The 16259-nt window shown below is 53.1% G+C and overlaps 6 protein-coding genes across 6 annotated transcripts; 2 read left to right on the top strand and 4 right to left on the bottom strand.

Moving 5' to 3' along the window:
• Positions 1-1814: 1814 nt before the first annotated feature.
• Positions 1815-3536, bottom strand: EV422DRAFT_525714 (GTP cyclohydrolase II-domain-containing protein). The gene is made up of 2 exons (XM_053070081.1): positions 2523-3536; positions 1815-2449 (listed from the first exon to the last, which is right to left on the bottom strand). Exons 1-2 carry the CDS (start codon positions 3104-3106, stop codon positions 1897-1899), a joined length of 1137 nt encoding a protein of 378 aa, XP_052926528.1. The 5' UTR covers positions 3107-3536; the 3' UTR covers positions 1815-1896.
• A 2399-nt stretch (positions 3537-5935) lies between these two features.
• Positions 5936-6534, bottom strand: EV422DRAFT_495176 (PHF5-like protein; the record flags this gene model as incomplete). Its single annotated transcript, XM_053067799.1, has 2 exons — positions 5936-6025; positions 6292-6534. The coding sequence occupies 2 exons, from the start codon at positions 6532-6534 to the stop codon at positions 5936-5938; spliced, it is 333 nt and encodes a 110-aa protein (XP_052926527.1).
• Positions 6535-6753: 219 nt separating this feature from the next.
• EV422DRAFT_525706 (WD40-repeat-containing domain protein) lies at positions 6754-9104 on the top strand. Its single transcript, XM_053070080.1, has 13 exons — positions 6754-6930; positions 6994-7124; positions 7209-7310; positions 7382-7450; positions 7532-7797; positions 7852-7909; positions 7977-8074; positions 8134-8164; positions 8236-8453; positions 8518-8614; positions 8679-8702; positions 8761-8824; positions 8885-9104. The coding sequence occupies exons 1-13, from the start codon at positions 6854-6856 to the stop codon at positions 8919-8921; spliced, it is 1272 nt and encodes a 423-aa protein (XP_052926526.1). The 5' UTR covers positions 6754-6853; the 3' UTR covers positions 8922-9104.
• EV422DRAFT_525704 (solute carrier, TRAMD3 or PAT1-domain-containing protein) lies at positions 9105-12675 on the bottom strand. Its single transcript, XM_053070079.1, has 10 exons — positions 12365-12675; positions 12201-12271; positions 11178-12132; positions 11010-11110; positions 10787-10950; positions 10627-10715; positions 10282-10565; positions 9783-10207; positions 9601-9713; positions 9105-9506 (listed from the first exon to the last, which is right to left on the bottom strand). Exons 1-10 carry the CDS (start codon positions 12420-12422, stop codon positions 9199-9201), a joined length of 2568 nt encoding a protein of 855 aa, XP_052926525.1. The 5' UTR covers positions 12423-12675; the 3' UTR covers positions 9105-9198.
• A 147-nt stretch (positions 12676-12822) lies between these two features.
• Positions 12823-14461, top strand: EV422DRAFT_525702 (peptidase M24, structural domain-containing protein). The gene is made up of 3 exons (XM_053070078.1): positions 12823-13017; positions 13136-13358; positions 13429-14461. Exons 1-3 carry the CDS (start codon positions 12909-12911, stop codon positions 14327-14329), a joined length of 1233 nt encoding a protein of 410 aa, XP_052926524.1. The 5' UTR covers positions 12823-12908; the 3' UTR covers positions 14330-14461.
• A 343-nt stretch (positions 14462-14804) lies between these two features.
• EV422DRAFT_494930 (mitochondrial carrier) lies at positions 14805-15843 on the bottom strand (the record flags this gene model as incomplete). The annotated part of the gene is made up of 2 exons (XM_053067781.1): positions 14805-15548; positions 15682-15843. 2 exons carry the CDS (start codon positions 15841-15843, stop codon positions 14805-14807), a joined length of 906 nt encoding a protein of 301 aa, XP_052926523.1.
• Positions 15844-16259: the final 416 nt, after the last annotated feature.

The raw sequence follows: 16259 nt of genomic DNA, 5'->3' as shown, positions 1-16259 counted from the left end.
ACTGCATAGCAATCCAGAGCTGCTAACCGAGAATATCAATGCCCTCATGCCCTTACTTGGTGGGAGACTCGCGTATGGGCTCGATATCCTTCGACGCGGCCCTGACCCAGCCGCTGAGCGTTTCACAAAGCATATCATCAACACGATGGTTACCGTTTTCCAGTCGACGGCCACAGTGTTGCGAATCAAACCCGAGGACGTACACTCATGTATGAACCAGCTGCTCTACGCCATCCATCAACCTTACCTCCGGGATGATCGCTTATCAGGAGGTCATGGCATTTTGAGAGTCTTGAACGTCCTTGTCGTCCGGGTGTTGGACAAGGTGGAACGGGAGACCATGCTTCGTATCATCTTCACGCTGATCATGGACTCGTCCGAGCAATTGGCGAACACGGCTGAAGGGGAAGAGCGCGACTTACAGATGAAACATCAGGAAAGCATCCAGCGATGTGTCTGGAAGCTCTCCAAGACACTTCCGGGTGATCTCGATGCCGGCCGTTTTGATCTCGGTCGTTTCTTCGCCGATTTGCACGAACTCGTTTCCGCCCGGCCCTCGCGGCACTGGCACGCCCTTGCCAGAGACACCGGGATCGAGAAGTGCATGGTCCCAGTACAACTCATGAAGACTACCATCCATAAACTCGCTGTGGCGCTCGGCGAGGACTTGCTTCCTCACCTTCGCAACATCCCCGCCCAGGAGACGTCCTGGGTGACCGGTTTTGCGAAACAATGCGTCAATGGCGTGATGGAGAAGCGTAGATTGGGACAGACTAGCAACTTCCAGACACCGGAAGGCTCGCAGGGTGACCTTTTCGAAGGACTACCGTCCGAGGGCACCCCACGGGCCAGCGCTGTGCGAACCGCCACCACCGTGCAGCCGAGCCCCTTGTGGCGAAGTGTCAGCGCAAGCGACATGTTGAAGGATATTGCTGGGTCTGCATCCTCGTTACTCCCGGACTTGGAGGCGTTTGACCAGCGTGAGAAAGTCAGCAGCGTGACAGAAAACACCGACGCAGCCATCATGGGTGCCCAGCGATGCTCTACCCCGGAGAGCCAAAGCAAAAGAACCATCGTCGCCGACAGCCCCCGATCGGACACCGCATGTCAGACCGAGTCCGAAGACGGTCGTGAGAATCTCGATCGCGCTTTCAAGACTGCGAGACCTGACGACCGTGGCCGCTTTGAGATGCGCCAAATAATGAACTTACTCAACAGCCCGGCCACAAAAGCCGCGGGACTGAAGGGGATGCAGGAGTTCCAGAAGCAGTTCCCCAATGTGGAGGAGTACGTCCAAGCTTACCTGGACGAAAGTGCTATATTTTATCGGAAGTTCATTATGCGACAGCTGGCGGCCTTGGATGGTAACGACGACGGTATTCCTGTGCATCCCGAACTGACTGGTATGTTATGTAACCTCCACCTTTCAATCGTTTGTGTTTGCAAAAGATTGACCCCATCCTCCCTCCTCATCAGCAGCGTACGACGACGCCGAGCATACTGCAATCAAGATGTACGAACGTTGGGGCGCCGAATGGGCAGCTGCCTCCTCCGTTTGATCCGCGATCGACCTCAACTACGACCTTTCCACTTGAAAGAATCATCGCCTTTTATATCTATATTCGCGAGTTTCCGTCACGTACCAACTGATGTACGGACGGCAGTGCCTTCATCTCTCATCGACTTTCTGGGCCCCTTCGAGTTGCCAGCCTGCAATAGTCCGCAGGACAATAATTTCATACAGTCGGAGCAGTACATCTGATTCCCATACCCGCGTATGAGTTTGATATAACCGGGAATGATGTAAACTGCCAATAAAAATACATTATTATACAAATAGTGACGAGCACAGGCATGTGTTCCATCGTAAGTCCTCTATGGAGAAGGAAATTGGTCTCATGTCCACTGAATTTCTCCGACAGACACCGGAGTCATCGGTGAGGGGCTATGGGACGCAGTGGACTTATTCACTGCCTCTAGCACTTGCGACGGGATGTTCAATATGTGACCCATTCGTTGCACTTTCGTGACTAGGTATTCGTCTCTATCCTGCAGTTGCCTCGCTCTCGAACTCGCTGGATTTGTAGCATGACCGCGCCGTGAATGTGGGTCGTGATGTGACGGTTCAGGTGACGCGGGTGGTGTTGGTTGCGATCCAGCATCCATGCGCGTCTGCGTATCATGCGCCGTCGCATCCGCCACCTCCTTCATCCCATCGCCCAACCGTCGCCAACTCGCCGGAATCATAGGCACTCGCTCTACAATGTCAATGCCATCCTTCTGCAAGCTTTGTAGTTTATCGGGGTTGTTGGTCAGCAACCTCGCGCTGTGAATGCCGAGGTCCTTCAGCATTGCGCTGGCGATTTCGTACGTCCGTGCGTCTGCTGGGTGGCCGAGCGCGATGTTGGCGGCCATCGTGTCGTACCCGAGATCGATAAGGTTGTACGCTCTGAATGGTGATGGCCAGTTTAGAACATAGATTTTCGCATGCGAAAAACATGTACGATGGTGGGTATGGTTACCTCAGTTTCTCTTTCAGCCCAATCCCGCGGCCCTCCTGGTTCAGGTAGAGCACTATCCCGCTCCCTTCCTCCGCCATCATCCGCATCGCTTCCTTCAGTTGCTCAGCGCAGTCGCATCTCAGGGACCCCAGCGTTTCTCCTGTGAAGCAGCATGAGTGGATTCGCACCAACGGCGGCGTCGTTTTCATTCGCTGCCGTGCGTCGCCCTCCTGTGAGACTCCATCGACGAATCTCACACCACGCAGCATCCGTTCCTCCGGCGTGTCATCCGAACGCATCTCCTCCAACGATGCGCTCTGAATTTCCTCTCCATACACTAGCGCGAGATGCTCCTCGTTGTCTTTGTTGTTGCTGTACATGTGCACATGGCACTCGCCGCCGAACTCGGATGGGAGACGCGTGCGGACTTCGCAGCGGACCATTGAAGGTGGTATGGACTGCACTGCTGCTGTGAATCCGAGACCGTTCGAGCGGCTATGACTGGATGATTGCTGTGTTGTGAAAGGCGACGGTGCCCGCTCCTCTGAGTAAGCGAAAAGGGGGGAGCTTTGCTCCGAGAGGCGACCGTCAAGCATGTCCAGCATAACAGACGCTGGCAATGGGGTTTTATGCGGCTGTTTTGTTTCTCTCCGATCGAAAGGTTCTACGCTGCAAGATGGCGGTATCTAGTGTTTTATCTACTCGGTGTCTCGACTGTGAACGGTCGGTTTGCCATGTGACAGCGGTGAAAGTGATCGTCCGGTGCAAGCAACGAACGTTCTGGTTCCCTTCGACGTTTGCTTTTACTCGATGCGAGTGGGTTCGGTTAACTGTAGTTACATAATATGAGCTGCCTCCGCCGGCGGGCGGTCGGGGGGCTGTCAGCGGCTATTATATATCTTGTCTCCAGCCGCCCTCTCTCATTCCAGCGGTGAATCACATTCTGGGGGTTGTTCATGCCGTCCGTATGGGAAGGGCAAAACTGGATTTCTCAGCGGCGTTCCGGTCGGAGAGGGAGGGAGTGGGAGATTTCGGTGGAGATTCCCGAGGCTGATGAATTCCCACGCGCACGGAGAGACTGGACAGACTCACTCCGACTCACTCGGTAATCCGCTGCGCACCCCCCAACTCTTCCGATTCGGCGGTCATGACTCATCAAGCTTCGCGCGCCTTGCGACGGTTGATCTTGACAGCCTGGATGACAGCGTGGGAAAAACGCCAAAGACAAGCGATGGGCGACACGATGATGGCGTGGGAAAGGCGTTCTCACACCATCCTTTTCTCTGCTTGTACCGCACTTCAAATTCAGAAGCAAAGGATCGACTTGCGACCAACTAGGTATCTGACGACCGCAAATCTTCTGAAGCCTTGTCGGATACTGTCAAGACTCCATATACAGTACCCTCGCAAAAAGCTCCCTCCCCCCAATATCAAGTCAGTGTCGCGGCGTCTGACTCATCCGCTTGTGAAGCGGACGCTCATTTCAATTAGAACGGGAGCCAGCTTTTTGCGAGGGTACTGTACAAGGGGAGGCGAGGATTCAAGAAACCAGCGGACCCAGATCGTGTCCCAAACCAACGCCTGTCATGCCGGCTCTTTGGGTGCGTGACCCGGCTACTCATAGGAGCGTTCGAGGCCATGTCCGAGTCGGACGACCCGAAGAGGATTGAACGCTCTGTGGTCTTTTGCTGGCACGCTGGCGGGAGCGTCGGCTTCGAGGCTATGTGCTGGGCGTTTGTTGAGGGGTCGGATGCCGGAATACTGGACCAAAGGACGCAGGAGTGTGGGGTGAAGGAGGCAAAGATTGAGAGCTTTTGGCGCTTCCTTACGACATGATGAGAGCTTGGATGGGAGCAGAGGGGGAAACCCTGGGTCTAGCGAGCTTTGGGACCTCGCAAGAAAGAAACCTCCGCGTTGGTGCTGGATACGCTGTTCAAAGGAGAGGCTAAGATCGAAAAGATGCTCAAGGAATGGAAGATCACGCCTGCCTGCCTGCCTACATACCCTCAAAAATGGACTTCTTCCTCAACAATGCATCATATCTCCACGGGAAGCTGGCGATAAATCAAATGGGCCTGCCTTCTTAAATAGTATCCTGAAAAACACTACATTCCACGACACCATCTTCATACTACCAACGCCATCTTAAACACCAAATCTGCGCCGAGGACCCGAAGAAGAATCACCATTGGTCATCCGCAAGCGTCCGAAGCTGCAACTGATTGTGCCCCCTCCGACGATGATCCACGAATATCACGAGGCTAACTAACAAGAGGTTGCCCAACATCCCGCTGCCAACAACGACCATCCCGCTGTACCCGTCAACGAAGAAGCCAACAAGGATTCCATCAGTAATAGCGCCTCCGAGTCTCAAAAAGCGTCCGCGTTCACCGCCGGCACCGTTTCTGCCTGGCATCAACCTTTTGACATTCCGGCCGTGAGCGCCCCTGCGTACTCCTTCGCAGCATCAACCGATCACAGCGACCTATTTGTCCTTGGCCCCGATCCCTACCATGTCTTCGCGCATATGGCGTTCTGTACAAGCTGTAACGCAGAGACTCGGAGCAGCCACTAGTTTTCCGAGTTGATGCACTTACCAACACCAAAGAAGGCTGCTGTTCCAGAACATGCATAAGGGATGGGAGACCGGGACCCCGGAGCGTAACTACACCCGGAAGTATTCGCCAGGAGCGAGTTGATGCGCACCGCCTCACTCAAGCCAGAACGGGTGTGGCATTGCGTTGGTTCAACAAACTCCCAAAGTTGTCCACAAAGGAAGTTGTCTTCCTAGGCATCGGACGCGCAAGTAACAAGGGCAAACACCTAAGAAACTATCATCACAACAGCCTCCGCTTCCTACTGCAAAACGACCTCCCTGACACGGACTTTCTTTGGGCCATCTTGATGACCGATTTGACGAACATATCTCCGATTCTCCGATTCTTCAGGCGAACATATCTTACTACGAACTCCGATGCAGATGCCGATGCTGCACGGCGGCCGAAGATTTTGCCTTTCACGCGGTTACCAAACTCCCTCAGGTAGACGCCGTGACGAAGTGCCGAAGATGTCTTCCAGAACTGATGCATCCATTGTTTGGATAAGTTACACAATTTAATGATACTGAGCTTGCTCGAGTGAGAAGGTAACGGCATTTCTTCACCAGTTGGAGTTTACGCCTCGTACATTCTCATGAATACGACTGGTTCAGAGATTCATCAGACAGCAAGAATGATGTTCGACGGGTGCTATATAGGTTTCGTTGAGCCACTATGTACAATGCCATAAGCGAATGGGTATTGGTTCGGTGCCAATCGCTTCGGAAGCGAAAGATGGTGAGACTGGCGATTGGCACCTCAGATTTACGTAGTTCTGGAGTGTATGCACAGATGTTAGTTACCGCTCTGGCGTCGAAGATATTTTACATCACTTGATTACCTTTGTTTGAAGCCATATTTCTTCCGCTCATAAAACAGATCCGTTTTGCTACTCCCTAGATTTACAATTTTCGGGCAGCCGTCTCTCTGTAGATCCAAAAGGTCGAATGAATGAAAGAAAGAATCATACGTCAGTCGCTGCTAGCAAAACACATCCTCGATGACCGATGACCGAAAGCCCTTCTCCCTTCCCCTTCATCATTTCCGCTCCCTCTGGTCAAGATCTCGACCGCCTGCCCTCTTCGTGGTAGTTCACTTTTGCACCAGCTGCAGGTTCCGTCCCTCCAACCTCCATTTCCCACCCCACATCGACCGGTCGCCAGCCCCAATCTCGAAAGAAGGCTCATACGTACATCCTTCTCCTGCACAACACACTCCTTGCAATAAAACGCATCCGAGATCCCATTCCCTCCACAAACGACACACCGCCCCTGGTACGATCCGTAGTTGCACTCGTCGCAGATGCGCACCAAGTCTGCTGGCCGCACATATGAGTCGCAAATGACGCAGATTCCATCGTGCTTTTCGCATAGACGCCCGATGGCTATGCCTGGTTGCTTGCGGCAGAAGATAAGATCGGGGTGGTGTCGGGCCATGTTGATGTTGCGTCGAAACTGGGTGTTGCTGTTTGTCGATGATTCAGGTCCTTATTCGTGCAAGTGGTGGGAATAGAGCGAAAGGGGGCGAATGAAGCTCTAGTGGTTGGCTGTCCTTCTCTATATACACTGTGCTGATTTGTATGCGAGACGAAATTGAGGAGTCAGGACCAATGTTCAAGGACGCTTTTTGACTTTCGGCTCTGCAACGCGTTTTTGAGGAATTCAGAATTCCCGACTCCAGCGTTTACTACAGGGAGGCCATACGTCGTTTCACCCATAGAGAGAGCTACGCGGATTGGACAGACAAGCGGGCAAGATGGAGGACACCGAGTCAAATATAAGTGACGAGGATAACCAGCTCCCTCGGGCAGAAGTGCTGCCTCTGATCATTAGGTTCGTTCCGCCGCCTTATGGTTCTGAGACACACTTTCGGCTTCGTTTGACCCCTACATATAGTCAGTTGCAGCACTATGGTCTGAACTCGATAGCGGCGGTTGTCGCGGAGGAGAGCAACACACCATATGCTTTCGATCCGTCTCCTCAACTTGCAGAGTTATGTTATCAGGGCAAAGTGGGAAGAGACAACGGTGGGAACAGTTGTTGGAGGGGCTGGCGGGAGGCGCGGTAGGCCAAAGAGCTTACCGGTCACTTACTTGGAAGGATCGTTTCAGACGACGCGGAGGAGATCGTTCCGGCGGATTTGACGGAGGAAATATCGGATGAAGAGAGCACTGAAGCAGAGGAGTCAAGTTGGGCGGACGCGAAAGGGCAAGGTCGGTGCGACTCATTAAGTCGAAAATGGAAGATAGCCATACTGAAAGAATGAATGTGGTCTTCTACGCAGCTCCGACGACCCCTCCGAACCTCGCGGTATGGTTCAGTACGCAGCATCGGGAAGCATGCCGGACGGCAGGTGAGGGAGTGGCCTGAGAAGAGCGTCATGCTTCATGAACGACGGTTTCCGCAGACCTAACATGTCACATGTCAACCCAAGTCTTCAGCGCGGACGGCAAATACCTCGCAACAGGATCGGAAGACACGACGATGAAAGTCCTAGACGTGTCTCGAATAAAAGCCGCCTTCCGAGACGGCGCGCAGGAAAAGCCAGTGATACGAACTCTTTACGATCATATGGCGCCTGTGAACGATGTACACTTCCATCCGAACGGGACTGTGCTGGCATCGTGTTCCCATGACCAGACTATCAAGCTGTTTGATATACAGATGCCGAATGTGAAGCGGAGTTTTCGATATTTGCAGGTATGTGCACCCGCACCCGTGATGCGAATGGGACTTGACTAATAGGACGTGTAGGATGCAAATGTTGTTCGATCGATACATTTCCATCCTTCTGGAGATTACATTGCGGCAGGTGCGGAAACAGTCCACAGTGCCAGAAAGCGGTCGGGGCATTGTTTGCTCACACTCCACCACTGAAGGCACGGATCATGAGGCTGTTCGGATCTTTGATGTGCATAGCTTGAAGTGCTTCAGTGCAGCAGCATCCAAAGAATCGCATACTGGTGCGATCAATAAGGTATCAACTGCTGAGCAAATCTTTCCGTGGGAACTGCACTCACCAGATCCTTCTTGAAGATCCGATATGCCCCTTCGGGTAAATTCTTTGGTAAGAATGGAACGGGAAACTTCACCGTCTTGAAGAGGTACAATCAGCTAATCTCCAATGACACATCATAGCGACTGCGGGTGACGACGGCTCCATCAAAATGTGGGACACCGTCTCTGGCCAATGCGTGAAAACCATATCGCAGGCGCATTCGGGCAGACCTGTCACAAGCGTGCGGTTTACACGCAGCGGAAGGTACCTCCTATCATGTGGCTTGGATTCCGTGGGAAAACTGTGGGATATGCACACGGGGAATGCTGTGCAGGAGTTTGTGGGCGCGTCGCAAAAGGTAAATGTCGGTGACCTCCCGTTCTTCGTTCAGTATATGGAACTCAACATGGGACGAACTTCAGGATGTTTATACGACAAATACGTTCAATTACAACGAGGACTATGTCCTGGGAACGGACGAGAAGGATTGGGCTATTGTAATGTGGGATTCAAGGACAGGTGCGTTGGTCTGTTGAGCCGTGGGTAAGGTAGCGACAGACATAAACCAAAATTACTGGCGCAGGCGCTTTGCTCAAGAAGACACCAGGTGAGGCAATACATACAAAGCACTTGGTATTTTGGCGATTTCTGACTCTGGACTTTAGCACATATGGCGCCACTGCGGTGTATAGCAGCCAGTCCTGTGGAGAATACTTTCGTCACATGCAGGTATGAATAGAGGCATTCACTTTGCCATGAGATCTTGTTCAATGCTAATCGCCTTCGCAGTGATGACTACCGGGCGAAGTTTTGGGGCGAGCGATAGAAGCGGCGTAATCAGGCATGGATGAGAATGACTATATTAGGGCTGCCAGCCCTGCGATATTGCAGTTCTTCATGGCGTTCGCGGATCCGCCGCATAGGAAGAACCCGAGTTGTTCAGATAGCAGTAGGGGGCAGATGTAGCATGACGAGCGAACGGAAGTACTCCAATGTTTAAATAAGTACATCTCCATAATATATTCTGAACATGCGCTCGCCCTGTACCGTAAACCATTCAGTCAAGATGCAGCACCCAAAAAACTGTCCCCAACACGCCATTCCTAAGACTCTTGTCGGGATACCCTCGAAGCCGAGCGTGATCCCTGCCTCGACAACGGCGCCGACTTATCCTTCCCACCATCCACCGCATCATCCGACTGCAAGCGCTGCAAAAGCCCCTGGACGCCTCCATCATCCGCCCCATTGGGCCCGGCGATGGTGCTGGCCCGCGCCGTTGCAGGACCAGTACGCACGTTGAGGCTGGATGTGGAGGGATGGATGGAATCTTTGCTTTGCGCCTCGATGTCGCTGATGGCAGCGGAAATGCTGGTGTGGGCTGCTTGGATGTATTTGCGTTGGTCGGATTTCACTGCGGATGGGGAAGAATCACCAGGCGTTGAGTTTCGATTGAAAGCCTCAGTTGATACCAGATGAATATGAGAAGTAGCTTTGTAGCGTTGTACCTTGATTCCGCAATGTCTGTCGTTCGACCTCTGGTATCAGGAAAGAGGCAACTAGATCTGCCACAGTGGTTTCATCTGATGTACCGCCTGTATTTTGGTCTGCACCTGGCAGGCTGTGATAAAAACGAGATGGGCATCAGCATCCGTGACCGGCTTTTATCGAGTTGCTTCAGACAACGTACCCATTTTCCACAGCCTCCATCACTCTATTAACCCTGCTCACATACTCCCTCACTTGCTGCTTCGCCTTGACACCAGCAACTCTATCCCCAACACCCGCAACCACATCCTCCAAATACGACTCCACCGACTCCCTATGCACCGTCATAACCTGCCGGAACACCTCATCCTCAATTACACGTCGCTCCATCTCCGCCTGCCTGCGCCCGCTTTCCTCGGCTTCGCGCATCCGCCGCGTCCGTTCGGCGAGTTTAACCAAGGCGCTGATGCGGTGCAGCTCGCGGAGGCGCACGAGCTCGGTGGTGAGGAAGGCGAGTGTTTGAGATGTGTATTGGGAGAGGAGATTGGAGGAGATGGAGGCGGTGAGGCCGTCGGTGGAGGTGGGTGGGGGCATGTTGTCGGTTTCTGAACCCGCGGTTATGATTTCCTGTGGATTCGAAGATGATGTTAAGCTGGGACGTTCGAGCAATGCTTCATTGATGAAAGCTTTATGAGACCCACCTCCCCAAAGATGACCTCCAGCTCCCTCCGGACAGCCCTGTCCACAGCATCTCGCAACCCAGCGCCTGTCTCCAATCCCTGGGCGGCAGCGACATCGCCAGCAGCCGCGGCCACTGCCGCCTGACTATGATCGCCGCCAGCAAGCCTATCCAAAGCATCTTGTGCGGGTGAAGAGGATGCCGGGTAGGAGCTGGGTCGCCCTGGTGATCTGTACGAGCCGATGGGCGGAAGGACGGATTGACGGATACGGAGTTCGGAGATGAGGTTGAGGCGGCGTTGTTTTCCTGAAGAATGGGTCAGATGTTTTCCTTTGGGTCCAGATCTTCGCGAGCATATCCATATCACCTTGATACATGAGGCTCTGAGCCGCACGACCACGAATGAGCTTCTGTAATAAGATGGCAGCAACTTCCATCTCTTCATCTTCCTCTCTCCTACAGATTGAGGGCAGAGCGAATCAGAATCTCGCCGAAATAACCGCAAATCTTCGATTGATTAGACATACGGATCCAGAATCGGCGGTGTAGGGGGTCTGACAGGCGGTTTCTCAATCTTTTGAGCAAACCGCAGGGGAGGGCTTGGCGAACGGAATTCTGATTGCCCATCTGCCGCCCGTCGCTCCTTGAGCTTTTGGTCCATAAGCTCCAATTGTGCGTACAGTTGTGCATCCTGCGCCAACCTTGTGTTATAAAGGTCCACTCCCCTTATGTTCGCGAGCAAACACTTACCTTGCGAGCGGTATGACTGCTCTTCTTTTCGAGGGTAGGCGGTTGCAGTAATGAAGCATTGAGGAGCTTCGGCAGTATATCCCGTTCCAATTCCGAGAGAGCTTGTGGAGAGGTGCCATCTTAGTGTGTTGCAGAAGAGCGAACCCGTAGACAGAGTCCCCGGCTCACCATTGAAGCCTTCAACGCCATCGCCTAGGTGCACCTGGATTGTTGCTCCCGGCTTGTCATAAAAGACACCATTTCTCGTACATGGTGCATAGACCTTGGATCCAAAGTCTGCATACTCTGAAATGATGTCCCTCCGCTCAATCTTCGGCTCCACATGCGCTCGCCGATCGGCTAATCTTCGCAGTGCTTTGATCTTCTTGCGCTGCAGCTTCTCCAGAACCTGATCCCGCTCCACCATCTTGCGCTCCCACGCCTTCTTTACACGTTCCTCCGACAAGACCTCATTGGCCACCTCTCGTTCTTCAATGACCTGCTTGAGAACCTCAAGACGTGCATCCTGCAGTCGCTTGATCTCATCTTCTCGCTCCCTCCACTCCCGCATTTCCATCTCCTCCATCATTCGCAGGCGCTTCTCGAACGAGGCTTGATCAGTTACGGGCGGTAATGTCGCCTCCCATGCTCGCTTTGCCCGCGCCCTCTCGATCAGCTCCAGCTCCGTTGTCGTAACCGGCAATCCCTGGCCGAACGTTAGAGTAAGCAGAGACAGGATCTCTGGCGGATTTGCGCCGTCTGCACATGACGGGTGCAGAGTGTATTCCGGGGTATATGGATCTGTCTGCGCATCTGATTCTCTGTACATCGTTTGTATCCCGACAGTCTTCGTGAACGGGGTTACCGGTCGAGAAGACTCTTCTACTGCGCCCGCCGCCATGGCTGTCATAGCCATAGGCCGTCGAGCATACACGACTTGCGCACCGAGCGAAGGCATGTACGGGATGATGGGTCTGCGGAAGTACTTGAATCGGTTGGCACCTGTGACGTCGGGTTGAGTGGAGATGTAGGTGCGGCGGTCATTGCCCAGATGTGAGGGAAGGTTGTGTGCGCGCAAGGCATATCTCGTTGATGGATGGTGACGCAGTGTAGAGAACATGTTATCGAACGACGGCTGTATTATCTGTTTGCACAGAATGAATCTCCATCAGGTTCGGCTGGCACATCAAACACTTCTCTAAGCTCACGCACCGCATCCGCTGTCTGACACTTCATCATATTCCGTATATGATCTGTTCTCCCGGCCACAGTATGATTTGTGTCTGAAAACCAATCGTCAGTAAGAGAGGGACATAAGACATTGGCGAAGTAGAGTGCTTGCTAGAAGGCGGCACCGCCATGAGTCCTGGACATACCATAGAGATAATCATGCGCCCGGTTGGGCATTACCCGGGCGTGCACTATTGTACTCATAGTGAGGATCCCTCGCAAAGTCCTCTAAATGTGAAATATCGGCGGCCTGTCTACGAGGCTGCGAAAAAAATACCGACAAACTTCCAACAGCCGTGTTCTCGAAAATTGTTGCAGGGATGTCTGTTTCAAATGCGATGAAATTCTACCATATCATCAGCACTCTAAATGCAGGGGAAGCCAGCTACGAGAGGCGGGTCGAGAATTTCAGACGGAGCATCAAGGGGCCGAAGCGAAGAAACTACTCAAGCTTTTCTGTAAACTCACAGGGGATCGGAGTTGGTCAAACTGACAGGACAATGCATATCGTCAATTCACATCACGTGACTGAGAGCCAGAATTGATTTTGCGAGCGTGTCGCGCTCGTTTTGTCAACCATTCTCTGCTCGTGGTGTTTTTCTCTCTCAACTTCACAGCTGTTCACCGCAGGACATTTTCGCTTAAACGAACGCCTTCGTATCCAACATACGAGAAGTCAAACTCGCCAGTATGTCTATGATGGAGATAACCCCTGCCCCCGGTCGGTTTGACGGCGATAACGACCTCAACAACCACGCAGTTGTGACCAAGTACCGAACTGCGGCCGATATCGCCAATGGTAAGTCGGAACGCCTTTAGGGAACTTTCCGGCTCTGTTTCTTTCCAATTCGGAAGGAGACGTTAAAAGCACTATCGACTTCGCCACTAACCATCAGGTCTCCCTATCTCTCCATTAGACGTGATGAAGCAGGTTTTGCAGGCGACGAATATCGGTGTCCGTGCCGTGGAGCTTTGCAAATTGGGCGATAACTTAATCCTGGAGACCACTGCGAAAATGTACAAAAAAGGGGAGAGGGGAATCGCCTCTCCTACGTCCGTGTCGATCAACCACGTTGTCAGAAACTTCAGCCCGGCTGAGGAGGACACAACTGTCTTGAACGCCGGGGACCTTGTCAAAATGTTGGTCGCGCATGTTTGATAAGATCAGAATGACGCTCGGATACTAACCTTGACCCTATTAATCCGAAAGCGACCTGGCCGTCCACATCGACGGTTACATCGCCAGCCTGTCTCACAGCACGGTCCTCAGCGCGACCCCGTCAGAACCCACTACCGGGCGCCCTGCGGACGCGATCTGCGCAGCCCACTACGGCGCTCAAGCCGTCGCGAAACTGTTAGATCCCGAATTGAAGACGTCGCGAGGAACATTCACCAGCACCGTTGAGGGGATCGCCCAGCATTTCGGATGCAGCGCAGTCCGCACGAACTTCACTCGTAAAGTGAAGAGATTTGTCGCCAGCGTGCCCGGCGCCCAACTTCCAAATTCCATGATTCCCGAAGGCGTCGACCTTGAGAACATTGTGGTCCCAGACGACGATGACGAGATGGACTCTTGGAATACTGAGGAAGGCGATGAATCTCCGCAGGTCGGAGATGTGTGGGTGATCGACGTTGCGGTGTCCACTGCCGCGACCGGGGCAGTCAAGCATGTATTGGACCACAAGCCGATGGTTTTGAAGCGGGACGTGAATGCTTTCTACAACCTCAAACACAAGTCTTCCCGAACAACCCTCTCGACCGTCGCCAACACCTTTTCCGTATTCCCCTTTGCCACCCGTGCCCTCATCGCCCTCGGCTCGTCACACAGGTTAGGGATGCAGGAGAACCTTTCTCACAACCTCTTGGTCCCTGAGTGGCTGCAAGTTGCACCGACTGGAGAATTCGTTGCTCGGTTTTCCATGACCGTGATGTTGCTGCCATCTGGACTGCTGCAGATCACAGCCGCGGATTTGCCATTGCCGTACGTGCATTCGGCATATGACATCGCAACCTCCGAGTACGCTGGACTCATCAACGGCCGGACGAAGGTGCGACAAGTTAAGAAGAAGATCGCGGCTTCCGCTCACTCGGCGGCAGCGATGGAGTTGTAAAGGGGCTCGCATCCTCTCGCTTAGATTGTCACATGGCGACAAGCAGTCGTGTTACTCTTACATTCTTTCGTAGCCACCCATCCTCACTGTACATGTAGATATCTTTGCATCATCGTAATTCATAGTTTCAGATAGATATTTAAAAGTTAACATGTGTTTGTCTCTCATTCTTCCTAAAGCAACTCTAGAATAGTGCCCCCTAATGGTCCGCAGCTACAGCGAAGTGGACTATTATGGTGGGTTACAGTTTATCGTCTTGTTATTCCTGGACGAGCTAGGGACGATTGGACTGACGATGACTACGGATCCATTTTCATCCATCATCGAAAGGGAATGCACCCATCATCTGTAAACTAAGCAATGCACGTCTCGCCTCCACACCTTGTCCGCACGGGAGATGTTCATTTGGCATAGTACCTGAGGAAATCGAAATGTTTAGTATTCCTTGGAGGCGGGCATGCAAGGAAGACAGGGTTTATATCACATACATGTCTTGGAACAGCTTCCACAGGACGGAAAACATTATTCCCTGAAGACCGTTCGTGATGATCCGCGTCTTCAGTCCTCTTCCGAACAAACCGACCACTCCGTCCTTCTCAATGACAGCTCGTGCCGCGCCAGCGTAGGAAATGCGCGTCTCGTTCACTTGGCGGTACGTCTTGATAACACGCAGGGAGTTCGATATCGTGTCACTAACAATCGACGCGGAGAATCCAATGACCGCCTGGCGGCCGAGCTTCTTTGCCGTTGTGTTTTGTTGTGGGAGGATTTCCTGCAGCGTGTTGTAGGTGTAGAACCATGGATAATGCCCAACAAAGGTCGCTGCCGCGGAAGCGGTCGCTCCGTACCACAGCGAAGAGACACCATGGGCCGCAATGCGCTTCTTCAGGAGAGCCATTCCAGCGCTTCCTTGGGTTTGCAACGTCGTTTTCAGCGTATCCACCGGGGTCAGGAACATCCGGAAAGAGGCAGCGGACGCGGATGCACCGATCGTCTTGACGGCGACGGGCAAAGACGCGGTGGTGGGGTTACCATCGAGAAGAGATAACGCAAACGCATTTGCTGCCGTGTCTCCGAAACGCGAAAGAGGGCCCTGGATGAGGGCGGCGCTTACACCACGGTAGAAGCGAAGGATTCCGCCGTCTTTGTAGAGGGTCTGGATCGCAATGGTTGTTGTTGTGCCAAACCGGTATTGATAGTTCATAGCTGTGCGAAGTGGCTATATGAAAGAGTATGAGACTATGAGGGTGGGAAAGGTCGCTCTTTCCCACGGCCGGGAAAGGGACGCATACGCCCCGCAAAATCGTCCAGCAACCCTTCCTCCCCCACCATCATGTAGATCAGCTACTCACCATGAGAGTAGCAACCTGCACCACCATAGCAGCCGCGCCTGAAAGTCCGCCCCCGAGTGCGCGATTTAATGCAGCATGCAAGTCGAACGCCGGCTTTGAGACGGCGGTGTTTGTCGGCGCCGCGGCGACCGCCGATACGGTCGTTGTCGGTGAAGAGGACATCACTGGGTAAATCTTCTTGGGAATAAGAACGTAAGATGTAAGCTGGACTGGAATGTTTAGAGGGCAATTTCGGCGAACTCGGACGAAATTGCGACGAGAAGAAAAGACACATGTTTTGTCGCGGTCCGACACCTGAAACAAGTGTCGCAGCTCCTAGCCACGACTGACCTGGTGGACGATGCTGACCTTCGTTCACTTCCCTGTCCGCCGACACCACAAGCAGTTCGAAAGCCAGAAAGAAAAGGACCCTGGGGACTTGACAATTGAATGTGCTGCGAGGCGACCCGAGACCACCCGGCCGTAAGTTTGTGCATGAACGCGTCGACGCCAGAAAAAAGCAGCACCTGACATATGCGCGCGCAGCCAAACTTCATGAACGAGCAGCTCGAGCAGCGGTCGCAACGATCAACCGCCCA

This window comes from Fimicolochytrium jonesii (assembly GCF_025526975.1).
Source record: "Fimicolochytrium jonesii strain JEL569 chromosome Unknown EV422scaffold_8, whole genome shotgun sequence".
In the NCBI taxonomy this organism is placed as follows: Eukaryota; Fungi; Chytridiomycota; class Chytridiomycetes; order Spizellomycetales; family Powellomycetaceae; genus Fimicolochytrium; species Fimicolochytrium jonesii.
This window is presented reverse-complemented; position numbering and strand designations above follow the sequence as displayed.